Below are 13,362 nucleotides of genomic sequence, written 5' to 3' on the forward strand. Positions count from 1 at the left end.
TTAAGGTCCCTTCCAGCCCAAACCATTCTGTGGTTCTATGGTGGTGATAAGCTTGACTGCCTGAGCAACATCTGACAAAGTCCATGAGAGAGACCATAAGAGAACATCAAATGGCACCATAAGGAAAGGGAAAATGTATTTATAAAGAGCACCTTTAACTCCTCTGCTACTCATGAGTAATCATAAATAATGAGAGCATACTGAAGGCAAAATTAGACCTCCTAATACCCATGCAATATATCCAGCACAAAAATTCTTCACAGAGAAATGAGTGAGTTGATAATTTTATAGGGGATATAATTCTATAAGGGGAATATAGGCATGAGCAAAGACTCTTTTCTGAAAACCCATGAGGCAAAAACCTAATTAGCTATGTTGATTAATAAATATATCCCTGAGAACACAAAGGAAGTAGATGTATACATCAGAGAAAGTCTACTTTAATACAATCAGGTTTTGAGACTCAGACTCTGCCTGTGATCTCTATTGTATTTTTCACATCACAATGAAGAGTACAGGAGCTCGGGTCCCTTTTACCAGTTGAAAAGTTAAGATGATACAAAGAATGTCATCTTCTGATTAACCTCATATCCATCACTATAACCTCTCAGTGTCATAAAGGACTGGAATTCCATTGGTGAAGACTTTTGGCGAATACAGAAGCTAAAAATAACATGGCCAGACTTCAGGGAGTTTACAATCTGAGTGTTAAACAAGAACTATAACAAACATAAATGATTGCTCAGCAGTTCTCAGGATCTGACCAGTCTCAGACCCCTAATTACCTAGCCATTGAATTTTGTTTAGATGTTAAGACAAAGACAGATATTGTTGTTGAATAGAACAAAAAGCATGGAAATGTGGGGTTTTTAAAACTTCACAGCTGAAAAATGGACCCTTTCATCATTGCCTGACTTGAGATGAGAGTCACTTTCTCCCAATGAATGATGCAGGGTAAGCAGGATGGGAATAAGCAAAGGGAGTTTATTTTAGGTGCAAGTCAAAGCAGGGAGCTAGAAAAGAATTACTATAATAGGGTGTAATGGGGGGAAATAATAAAGCTAATTTTAATTATATTTTCTCTAGGGGTTGATCAGTGCACCTGTAGGCTTGTAAAGTAGGGGTACTCAGTTTCTTTTTACCTCTATATGTGCTAGAATGTTATTCTATGAGAACATATCATTCACTGCTCTGAGAATAAGCGTAATAGTTATATAATAATGAATTAATTGTGTGTAAACCAGAAAAAGACCAAACATTCTTCAGGCAGTATGATCCTTCTCAAAGCACTTCTTGAAAGGAAAATATTATTACTTTTTTACAGATAGGAAAACAAAGGCCAAGGCAATGGAGAAACTGCCCCAGATGACTCCAGAGACTAGATGCAAAACCAGGAATTGGCTAAAGTTGAGAATCTCATTTTCAAGACCACCTGGTCTTCAAGCAGCTATACCAAATAACACGGAGATGCCAATGGCACATGGCTACATAGCACAGAAGCAACATTAAACGCTCTCAACCAAACTTCGCTTTTTAAACCAAAATTTAGCTATGCCAGACTGCAAATAAAGTAAGGAAAATTAACTAAAAAAATCACTGATCTTGGGAGGATTCACACCTCCTCTTGGAACAAAATGGCTCTATTGACCTCTTTATATGATGTTGTGTAGTTTTGTACTTGGCGAGATATTTCCATAACCTCAACCTGTTGTTGCACACACAAATAAACCTACCTCTTTATTCTTAACTTTAGATTTCTTTTAAAATTCAACTTTCGTGGTGCAAGCTCTGTAAATTGTCTGTTCTTTCCTCTGTAACCTTCTTAGTGTCACTTATTTCCACTGAAGGGTGCCTCTTTGAGTGTGTATGACTGACATTGCTCCCTTCTGTCTGTGTAATACTCCTCTTCTAGGGAATAATAATTTTGTTTGGATGGCCTCTGTTTAGCAGGCTAGACTGTAACTCGAGTTGTCTCTCTGACTTCTATGTCCTCTTTTTTATTTTTCCTACTTTTGCAATCTTTGCATCATCTGCAAATCTTAACAGCCAGGAGTTCATGCTGTCTTCCAAATGATTTAGGAAAATACTGACAAATGTTGTCCACATCCAGTTCTAAATTGTGGAAGACAACCGCTTAAAATTTCCGTTCTCATTGATCAGTACTTTAAGATGTCAGCTAATCAGTCCTTAAGGAATATTATTTGGATAATGTATACTATTATTTGGTTATGTCAGATACAATGTAAATTTAAATCAAATGCCTTACAATAGCCTAAACAACACCATTCATCAAGCAAATTGACATTTCAAAATAAAGGTTATCTAATATAATTGCTTTGCTTTAAAACTACCATTAAATTTATTCATATGCTTGCTTTCTTAGCTAAAACTTCATTAATGTTTCAAATAAATTTTCCAGGGCTCACATATAGCTAACCTGCTATATGTGATACTCATATTCCATCTCTAGAATTTGAAAAGTATTCCAACAGATCTCTTCAGCCTTTATTTATAAGGTTCTCTCTTAGGTGAAAGTTATCAAGCAATGAGCCTCCTGATTTATTTATTTTATCTCTGGCAGATGTTGTTTAACATTCTTTTAAAGATTCAGTGCTGTTTGCATAGTAGGGACGCTGGATCTCCTACCACCATATGGGCTTGTTAAGGAGCAAGCAGCACTTCCCTCCCACTGTGTGCCACTCAGTATTGAAGAGGTATCAGAGTCTTTGTTCATCTTTGCATGACTAAATGACGTGACTAATTGAACAGTGATTGACTAGCTTCATTTCTTCTTCATTTTTGGTGTTATAAAAAAGCAGCAAAAATTAGTTATGTGCACCCAAAATAAACCAAAAAATAAGCTCAATTAAACCTTTCTCAGTATCTTAGGAGGCAGAAATTGAGTGTCCAGATAAATATTGTAATAACTCCTATCCATTATACTTGTGGCTGAATTCATTCTGGGGGGTCACCTTAAGCACCACATACTTTTGTCACTTATATTTTAGGACAATTACCTAGATATCCTAAGCCATTATAAACTGATGTCCAGCTGGCAGAGAGCTGTGCAAGGGTCACTCAGAATTTTCATCTGCTCTATTTATCCCAGTGTCTTGTTAACTCTGAAATCAAAGTATAGCAATTTGGACATCAACAATGTATCACTTTAGACTACTTTTACCAGAAATATCCCATTAGTGCGCATTATCCTGATATCTTAGACTGCCTTCTTTTCCTCCTGAGATTGCAAATGACCCAGCTGGCAAACAACCAAAATATCAAGTTTCTCAGACATCTGTTATCATAATGGCATGAGGTCACACACTGAAAACTGAGAATACAAATGCAGTATAAACTAAACTTAATATTTTGATAACACAAATTTATGGAGGCTGGTATCTTACGTCACTGGCATTTTTTTATGATTTGGAGTTTCTTTGTACTGTTAATTTCAATGACAACTCTATTGAAAAAGGTCTTTGATTAAAAAAAAAAACAAACAAAACCAAAAACAAAAATCAACTTTAACAACGTTCTTGTCTGTAAGGCTTTTCAGGTCCATGATAGCAGCACTTTTCAACACAAATATACTGTCTTCCTGTCCTACACCCCAGGCTGATCCTGCCTGTTACACCTCAGACACTGATTGTATCTCTGCAAGACCAACAGAAAATAAAAAGAAATTTAAAAAAATAAAGGTGAAGTTTTCCTGATTGCATGAGATATTTAAAGTCCAGACATTTATATCTAAGTTATTTGAGAATGTCTAAACAATGGAGAGAGACAATAATTTTCAGAGCATGATCCACACCCATGTGAAGGAGATATCCAAAACAGGTTAGAAGAATTGCATTCAGGAAGAGCATCTCCATCGACTACTATGGCAGTATCATTGACTTCCTCAGATGTCAGAAGTCAGGAGAGGCCAAATTGTTTTAATAGCCTAAAATGTTTTCTGTTTTATCAATACGTAACTGAGGCATCTTGAATGCCACAACATGTTGGCAATTACTGATGCATTCACACAAATGTTTTTTGAGCTTGAATCAGATACTTTTGAACATAGGGGAGAATTGGTGAGAAAAATGGGCAAAACTATGAAGCAACAATCCAAAACCTGTTCCCTTTCCTCACTTTTCTCAGAGCTAAATTCACTACTCTCACCTGTGTATTAGTCCATTCCATTTCAGGAAAAGGTCCCAGCTGAAGGCCTCTACCTGTGGGATTTTCTTCCTCTTGGCCTTTCTGGAAGTACATAGAGACATCTACTCAGGACACGCTCCAAATTCAGATTTTTCATTACGTTTGCATATGATGCTCAGTTGTGCTTTTTTGCTTCCCAGGTTGTTTTCTGCAGGGGCTAAGGGCTCATTTTTGCTATAACTCCTTTGGGAAATAATCTGGCATGCCAACTATTCCCTTCAAGCTGTAATTTGGTATTATTATATGATGAATTGCCCAAAGATTTTTTAACAAAATGTGAAATGGCATTATATTATACAATATTCAAAATATGAGTCCATATTAGTGACTATAAATATCTATGGAATAGCTATTGATCCTTCAAGGAAGAACAAACAGGGGATACATATATTTTGCAAGAATTAACAGTGTACTACTGTATTTATTTTTAGTATGCAACATCTACCAATCTCCACAAATTATTAGGAAATCAAGCAAAAATGCTATAAGGAATAAATAAACGTGCTCTTGACAATCCACCTCTTTCTAGCTAAAATTAGAAATAACCCTGTTGCCTTCTAAATTTTAAAACCCACTCTGATTATCACTATGAATTTGTCAAGTTTTACCAGCAGGATACTGTACATTTGCTTTTACTGAATGTCAGGCTTCAGTGTTTTGGAAATGGAATATCTGTGGTAAATTCAGGCTTCTGCCTAGGCATGAGTCAATGCTGTCGTAGAAAATGCATCACTTCTTAACAGACAGCAATATGGAAGAGATCTGTAGTAAAAGAGAGACTTGTGTTGCAAGGATCCCAGTTTTTATTAATGGCAAAACTACCATGTCTGTAGCTATGTATCCAATAGCTTTTCTTTTACAGAATATTTAATACCTAAGGTTCTGAAAAGCATTTCATGAAGTTCTTATTCATTATGATGCTTATATGATGCTGATGCTCACTTTGTAACATATTACTTTTTGTTTCTATGTGACCAAAGAATACAACATTTTAAAAACAAAAAGAACAAAAATTAGATTTTTTTCAGTCTCACCAGTGAAATTAAGTCTATTTTACCAGCAAGCATAAAAACACTAGGCTAAGAAGTTTTTCAGGGAAGTCTTGAGATGCTGTCAGTATAAAGAATGGCTAATAATTATCAAAAATTTCAGATAATAATACCTTCTAATGTTAAGTATAATCTAACGAAAAGGGACTTCTAACTTTGCTTAAAAGGATTACTAATCCCATGTAACGTTACTCTTAGAAAATTAGGCTTACATTGATGCTGTCAAGCATCAGGCATTTAGATCTGTCAGTGAGGAGCAGAGTTCTTAGAGACACTGGAAACTCCTGAGAATGGCTCAGGGCTCAAATGCACTGAGTCACTCTTAGGATGATGCATTCCTACCTCAGTGAAGTGGGATGAATTGAGGTCTGAATATTCAGTTGTGCTCATACACACAAGATTTTTTTAACATGATAAAATCTGGAGTAACTCATTTAACAGTGTAGTGAGTGACCATGAATTCCCACACACCAGGATCAAGCCTACCAGGAATGACTTGGAGGCATTCAATGGACAAGTCCACTACACTGAGGCATTTTGACCACAGGAAGGTTCTGCACAGATGTAGTTTAGTTTGTGGATTTGGATCTGGAGACTTTTGGAAAGAAATGTGCAGTTTCATAAAGACAGATAGAAGAAGTGCTCACAAAGCAGTAAGAACTGCTCAGAGGGAGGAAACATCCCATGCAAAAGTACAGTGTAAGGAACATCTATGAGGAGATCATTAACAAAAGAGGAGCCAAAGGTGAGGTTCTGTTGCAAAATGGCCTTCCTTCAGAGTAGGAATGCTGTGTATAAGGACAGAAGTTATAACTATTATGCTATAATCGTTGATGCTGGGACCAGCTGAACTGTTTCATTTTGGGGTCAGTGCGTTTTAAGATAGGAAAGAACAGAAATCTACAGGAGAGGAAAAAGAGTGATGAGGCATACAGAAATCACAACCCAGGGAAGACCAAAAGCAGGATATTACAGAAGGTTAGTGATCAGTTGTTTTCACTGAAGACAGAATCCAGAGAAATAATCTTAAATCTGTTGCTGTGAAAAAAAAAAAAAAAGCCTCTAACTGCTACAGTGCCCAAACGTTGAAATGCATCCTTTCCAGTCCTACCTCCTATAACACCATAGCTTGCATCCATGGGATTATTCTCCATTAATTTCAGCAATTTTAATTGGGAACTAGATTATTAATAGCCAGCTAAAAGCAGGCTATATATACACACATACTTACTTTCAAATTAAGATTGTATGAATGGCACTAAGTTTATACACAATGCTGGAATGTAATCCTCTTTGTAAAAATAGGTTCTTGAATAAAGTATTCAAGTATTTAGAACCAGCAACCTTCATACATATCATAGTGTATGTTACAACTGTGGCAACCCGAAAGGCAAGATCAAATTTCCCAGATAATGTTGTCTTGTGTCATTAGATGCAGTAAGGTATAATTTTTTCTCCATTTGCTGCTACAAAAAGCTATGGGTGTCTCTCTCTCATTTCTGACAGTCAAATGCACATCTCAGATCTTGCAGGACATCTAAAATAGCACTAGATATCCATAGACAACTGAATCTCATAACAAAAAATCTTTGTTTTTTAAGTGTGGTCTTTATTTGCTAATAGACATTGCCATTGATACCAATTACTATTAAGTAAAAATGTATAGTTTAAATATAAAGTTTTGGGGTTTATTTCACAAAAAATCTAAATCTTCTTCTCTTAATTAATAAAAACCCTTAAGTGTTAATAACTACCATGACAGTTGTGATCCTTCGGGATCACTTTTAAAAAACTAGTTGAAGTTTTCAATGAAACCTAGAGACAAACTGGTTTCAGTGTTCAAGTATTCCACTTTTAGAAGGATTTATATATAGCTATAGGAGGATCACTGTCTGGAAAACCCTGTTAATCTGTGCATTAAGGAAGGATCAATATAGTACCATGAAAGAAAGATGGTACATACTACATGCTAGGAATTCTCCTAGTCTAACAAAAATTACCTTTGTATAAGAACATGATACAGTATCATACAAAGAGTCAGCCACACAAAGAAAGCTGATGAAAATAGAGTTTTTTGTTTAAAAATTTTTCATAAGATGAAGAAGATCTGAAAAGCTCAAGGAACTACAAAGTTCCTGTTAATTTTATGTAGAGGGCACTGAAGTACTCCTATGCCAAGTAACAGTAATAAAACATGAACACAGGGAGAAGAGATGTTTAAAGAAAATTGTGATACTGGTTTTAAAAAAAACAATGAAATTTGTTGCACTTACAGGGCGTTCAAAACACTGAACAGTGTCTGTGATCACATTACTAAGTTCAAGTCTTTTCCTTATGCTGATGAAATAAGTACTAGATGAATTCTGTAGATTTTGCATATGTGCAATTACAAGTCACTAAAATCAGCATTTAGCATGAGGTGATGAACTCAAAAAGTTGCTTTTAAACTAAAAATTTCAATTATATCAAACAATAAGAGGAAGGCAAGTTTCAATGAAAAGCTTAAAAATATATAGAAGGCTACAATTTCCTTTTAAAATTTGAGTCATTCTTCTTACCAGCTTAGAACAGAATAATAAACAGTTGATGGCACATTGGCGATAAGTCCAAAAATACTTCTAAAACAGGCTTGTGAATGAAATGAAAATTCAGCAGTAGCAGATGGGTTTAACTGCTGTTAAATGTGGAGTGGTTTCCAAGAACATGTTGTATGCAATAAGAAAAAGTCAGACACATAAAGTTTCAGCAGCAGTTTAAATCCTGAGCATGTAAGCTAAGTGAGGGCTTTCAAGCTTTGCCTCACTGCAACATCCTTATGTTTTACCCTTGTCTACAGCAGCAGAAATGCTTGTTATTGACAATGTATATCAGCAGTGGGTGCAATTAAAACAATGCTGAACACAATTTCACAAGTAGGCAGGTTTAACACAGGCTTTCTGAAACAAGAATAGTTCCTGATTGTGCTTGCAGGTTAATTACATTCAGCACCAGCACAGTCATTGTCAGTTGTGGATAATTATGTTGATGTGCACAATGCTTAGGTTTGTGCATATGCTTTACATAATAACCATGTTACAGATTGCCTCCCTTTCTAATTCTTGATCTGGAAGTGGGAACTGGAATGGTGGGCTGCATCTAGGATTTCTGCAGTCAGGATCTGACTGCCTCCGTGTCTCGTGCCTTATTGGTTTGAAGCAAAAGTAGAGTCCCAAAGTTCAAGAAAACAGGCAACAACTTTTGTTTGTTCTTAACACAGTTCTATCTTAAACTCCTAATCCACAAAAAAAATGGCTTTGTAGAGTGGCAGCTATCATAGAATCAAAGAATGATAGAATCATAGAATAGTGTGGGTTGGGAGGGACCTCAGCTATCATCCAGTTCCAACCCTACCATGGGCAGGGACAACTTCCACTAGACCAGATTGCTCAAAGCCTCATCCAGCCTGGCTCTGAACACCTCTAGGGATGGGGCATCCACGACTACTCTGGCCAGCCTTTGCCAGTGCCTCAATATCCTCAAAGGAAATAATTTCTTCCTAATATTTAATCTAAATCTCCCCTCATTCAGCTTAAAACCATTACCTCATACTACTGCTGCACTCCCTCATAAAGAGTTCCTCCTCATCTTTCCTGTAGCCCACCCCTTTCAGTACTGGAAGGCTGCCCTAAGGTCTTCCTGGAGTCTTCTCTATGTTGAACAACCACAATTCTCTCAGCTGTCCTTGTACAACAGGTGCCTCGTCCCTCAGATCAAGGACCTCCTTGGGACTCACTCAAACAGATCCATGTCCTTCCTCTGCTAAGGACTTCAGAACTGAGCATAGGACTCCAGGAGTAAGGCAGAGTAGACGAGGAGAATCCCCTCGCTCAACCTGCTGGTCACACTTATTTTGATGCAGCCCAGGATACGGCTGGCTTTCTGGGCTGCAAGTGCAAATTGCTGTCTCCTGTTGAGCTTCTCATCCATCAACAACCCCCAAGTCCTTCCCTTCAAGGATGCTTTTACTCCATTCTCCATCTATGACTATGTTAAAGCTTCTGCACTTCTTACCCTGTACAATTTTATTTGACTGACACAAATATTTGAGACACAATAAAACTGGAACTTACAAAGCCATATAGTAATGCACAGAGACACAGACAATTAAGGGATTATAAGAATGAACACAACTGACAGAGAAAAGAAAACTACAGTGGGATTGAAGCCCAGAAAAAACCAAACAAACAAACAAACCAATATTGCTTTTATATCCTGTTAACTAATTGCTTCTGTGAAAACAAAACATTTGTGAGGGACTGTGGAAAAGGGTATCACGAGGTCCAAACAAGTCTTTTGGAGTTCAGAGTAGACTTATGCTTAATGCCTTCATTGATGCATCAAGGTTGAGTCTAGTTAGTTGTCCTAGTATCAGTATCTGCTTAATGCTGTCTTGGGATAAGCTTGAGGGAATGGGAATAGTAAGGGAACAAGTAAAAGAAAGGTCAGGAAGCAAGTGAGAGACCTGTATCAGACAAGACCAGAGATGTCAGATCTTTATGTGGGTTACCAAGTGTATGATTATTCTGTTGTTGAGCTATTACTTTTCACTGCAATTCTAGAAAAATCATGTTTTCTAAAATGTCATCCCATAAACAATCTCTTCCTCCAATTAATTATATGAATAAAACCAAATATTGATATAACTTGCAAAATCACATCTCTAATTCTAGTATTATACTCCATTCATGATTTGGATAAAATCAATTCAGTCTACTGATGCTTACGTAGCATTCACTAATCCCATGGTGCTCAGGAGCCTTCAAAGATACTTTTCTCATCCCTTGTCTGGCACTTACTGAGAGGCTCAGAAGGAAAAGATTACTCTGTTGTCTGGGAAACTCAGCCATTAAAGAAACTCCCTAATGCATGCCTTTAATTCCCATCCCAAAATTAATGGTTAAAACGCACCAGCTAGATAAGCTCACAATCAATTGGTAGGTCTAATAGGTAATGTTACCAGAGAAGTATAATTAGCTTGGAGATTTCCAGAGCTAATGCTTCTGTCCAACATATTTTAATTTACTACTGCTGTCCAATGGATGTGAGCCCATTTATTTTTGTTGCTCCCTGTTCAAAATGCTGCCTGTGCTGGTGGGTTCAACCTGCTGCAATACTGTAACACCACTGCCCGTGGAAATGGCCATATCACCAAAAAAAGGGGGCTGAGTAACAGACTCCAGCCTACACCCTCACTATCCTCACTTTTAGCTGCTAGGTGAAGCCTTGGCTCTGGTTTGCATCACTCTACCTGGATCCTTCCAGGACAAAACTGCTCTATAAGGTGCCAGACCTAACTAGCGAGGACATGAGCCAGATTGTGCAAACAGACCTCTGTGTCGACACAGCCACTTTCTACTATCAGAGGCATACAACACAATTATCTGAAGTATGAGTACCCGAGACTTCATATTCTACCTATTATTTTGCCATGTTTTTTTCTTTTCTCATTTGCAAGTCTCCAATGCCTTTAAGGATGGTTTCTAGCAATGCAAATATACATGTTTTCAGCTTTCTATTAATCAGAGTTATCAGTGATGCCAACTTCACTTCACTGGAGCCATCTTGGAATTGTAAAGTGTTGAGTATGGATCATAGTCTGATTGATTTTGCAACAGTGGTTTGGGAGGGGGTTTAACAGTATTTTCAATAGCCATTTAGACAAGGAATGATGGGGATAAAAGATCACACACTTAAATCTAATCTTTATTGAAAAGCTCTTAAACACATGCTCTTAAACTCATGCTTAAGTGTGGTCTGTTCTCAGATATTACCCAGCCAGCTGTACTGTCTACAGCAAAACTGATATGTGTGAGCACCTCATTCAAAGAAGCACCTTCCAATAAAGTAAGGCTAATCATCAAGCACAAATATATAAATTTGTAGAATTTCTTTTCCTCCTTGAAATATAAACAAATAAAAGACTTTTTTTTCCTTAAGATTTTTCTAACAACCAACATAAACCTCTTTTGCATAATGCAGGCTTGAATATGCTGTAGAACTTCAGATCACTGATTTTACTCTTCAGCTGAAGCAAATTCAATATATTTTGCACCTTTCCTGACAGATTGTTTGCTCTAAATTACCTTCATTTTAATATTTGCTCTTCTGTAACATTTTGGAGATCATTTTTCTAATGTCCAACTCCTATCCGCTCCAGGATCCCAAAATTGGTAATAACTGTTAATTACACACCACTGCCAAATGTAGCCATTTTCCAGTGTTTTACATTAAATGTGCTCTGGCAGCCTCTGTGCACAACTCCTCTGAGACCAGACTGGTTATTAAATTCCAGTTATTAGGAAACAAATATAAGCTTGGGACAAATTTTTCTACTGGACCTTTGTCAAATGCATGACACTGTCTACAACAAGCAGCGCTCTTACAGGTATATATTCAGTTCATGAATTATACGTTTTAACCAAGAAGAGTTCTTTATCTGTGGAAAAGTAGAGATTTTCCAAGCCTTTTTGGCAATTGGTTTGTGGTCAATATTTGCTTAGATTGGCTTCCCAGAGCCATGAGATATTTGCAAGCACAATCTATAGTCTTGGTTTGCATTATAGCAGACTGTTGAGTCTTTTATCACCTGTAATGCCAAAGCTATTTCTGGGCTACACAGAGTGGGATAAGAGCATTGAAAGGAACTTATTATTTCACTCATGAAGATCACAAATGAAATAAGATCCTCTAATGCTCTCAGCTTCCTCAACTCTTAAAACATTAAAACATTAATATCCCTGTGTTGTTCTTCCCTCAAAGAAACCATACCTGTTGAGTATACAACTGTCAATGTGGATCAATGTTACAATCTACCAGTATCCCCTAAAGCAAATACAACATATGACAGAACTTAGTTCAGCTTTGACCCAATAGACCACTTTTTTTCCAGAGAGCTTCTGGTCATGGCTTTCAAGCCTTTCTAGGTCTCACTGCTCATGAGGATATCAGAGATGTGCTTCCAAGTGAAATATTTTGGTTATCAAACACAACTCAAATGGCAATATAGGGAAAGAATATGTTCCAGGGATGGAAAAAGCATAAATATTTGTACTGTCTTTCAGAGGTGACTGTTGATGCATCAAGCTCATAAAAACACTATAAACTTTCACAGAAACATCATTCCCTTCTTTTCTTTGTCTTACAAAAGCTAATAACTCTACTTGCTCTGCCTATCCTTAGGGGAAGGGGCATTTACCAAAGTGCATGATGGAGGCTGGATCATCTCTTCTGATCCCATAGACACACTAAGGGGTGTCTCAGATACCATTTGATATTTAAAATGCTTCTAAATATCTGTATTTCAGCAGCTTTATTACTCCTGGAGAATATTTTTTTCAAACTCCATTCTGCTTCCTTCATTTTTAAGAAAGCAGCTTCTTGAGGAAAAGGAGCTCTAATATTTTGCATTAGTAAAAGACATATGTTTTCCTTAGTACCACTACAAGATGAATGTCTTCCAATATGCTGATCACTTATCAAGTTAGTTCAATACTTCTTTAATGTGGGGTCTCCAAAGCAAATTGCTCTTCAGAGACTTTTCTCCCTGTTTAGCTTCTGCATTCTGATGTGGCCGTGCTTCTTTAATGGCAATTAACTATGGCAAATTTACTATCAGTAGTAAATTTACTATCCACTATCCAAGCCTGTACTTCTCTAACAGTGAAAGCAACTTTTTCTGTCAACATAATGGTGTTTGGGCCATGTTCAACTTCCTAAGTGTACTATTTACTTCCAGTTCAATAGTGTATTTATCTCCTAATGAACTGTTGCTCATTGTTCCTATAAGGATTCATCTGAGCAAAACACATCATTGCTTATTGCCAAGTGTTCTAATCCATCCCCCTTCTCACATTTTTCTCTCTGTGACACACAGTGGGTTGGCTTCTGTTAACTAACTCTACTTCTGGAACTCCACATGTGATGCTTTTCTCTTAAAGTGATGATGTTCTCAGCCATGGTGTAATTGTCCACCCATTACCCTGAGCCTGGACTTGGTCCCTTCTTTTGTTTGTCAGATCATTACATCTTCCCTTTGGGGACTCTTAGTGACGCTCCTGAGTTTTGTTTACTC

The 13,362-nt window shown here is 37.1% G+C and overlaps 1 protein-coding gene across 23 annotated transcripts in view; it reads right to left on the bottom strand.

Moving 5' to 3' along the window:
* Window positions 1-13,362, bottom strand: part of DLG2 (discs large MAGUK scaffold protein 2) — a 1,047,701-nt gene that overhangs the window by 626,097 nt on the left and 408,242 nt on the right. For 14 of the 23 annotated variants that reach the window (XM_069879637.1, XM_069879594.1, XM_069879563.1 and 11 more), the window contains one exon: window positions 4,165-4,245. The exons of the other annotated variants lie outside the window; for them this stretch is intronic. In XM_069879637.1, the coding sequence (XP_069735738.1) occupies window positions 4,165-4,245 (81 nt within the window). The remainder of the gene's footprint in view (window positions 1-4,164; window positions 4,246-13,362) is intronic. 23 annotated transcript variants of the gene reach the window in all.

The sequence above is a fragment of the Phaenicophaeus curvirostris genome, chromosome 1 (assembly GCF_032191515.1).
Source record: "Phaenicophaeus curvirostris isolate KB17595 chromosome 1, BPBGC_Pcur_1.0, whole genome shotgun sequence".
Lineage (NCBI taxonomy): Eukaryota > Metazoa > Chordata > Aves > Cuculiformes > Cuculidae > Phaenicophaeus > Phaenicophaeus curvirostris.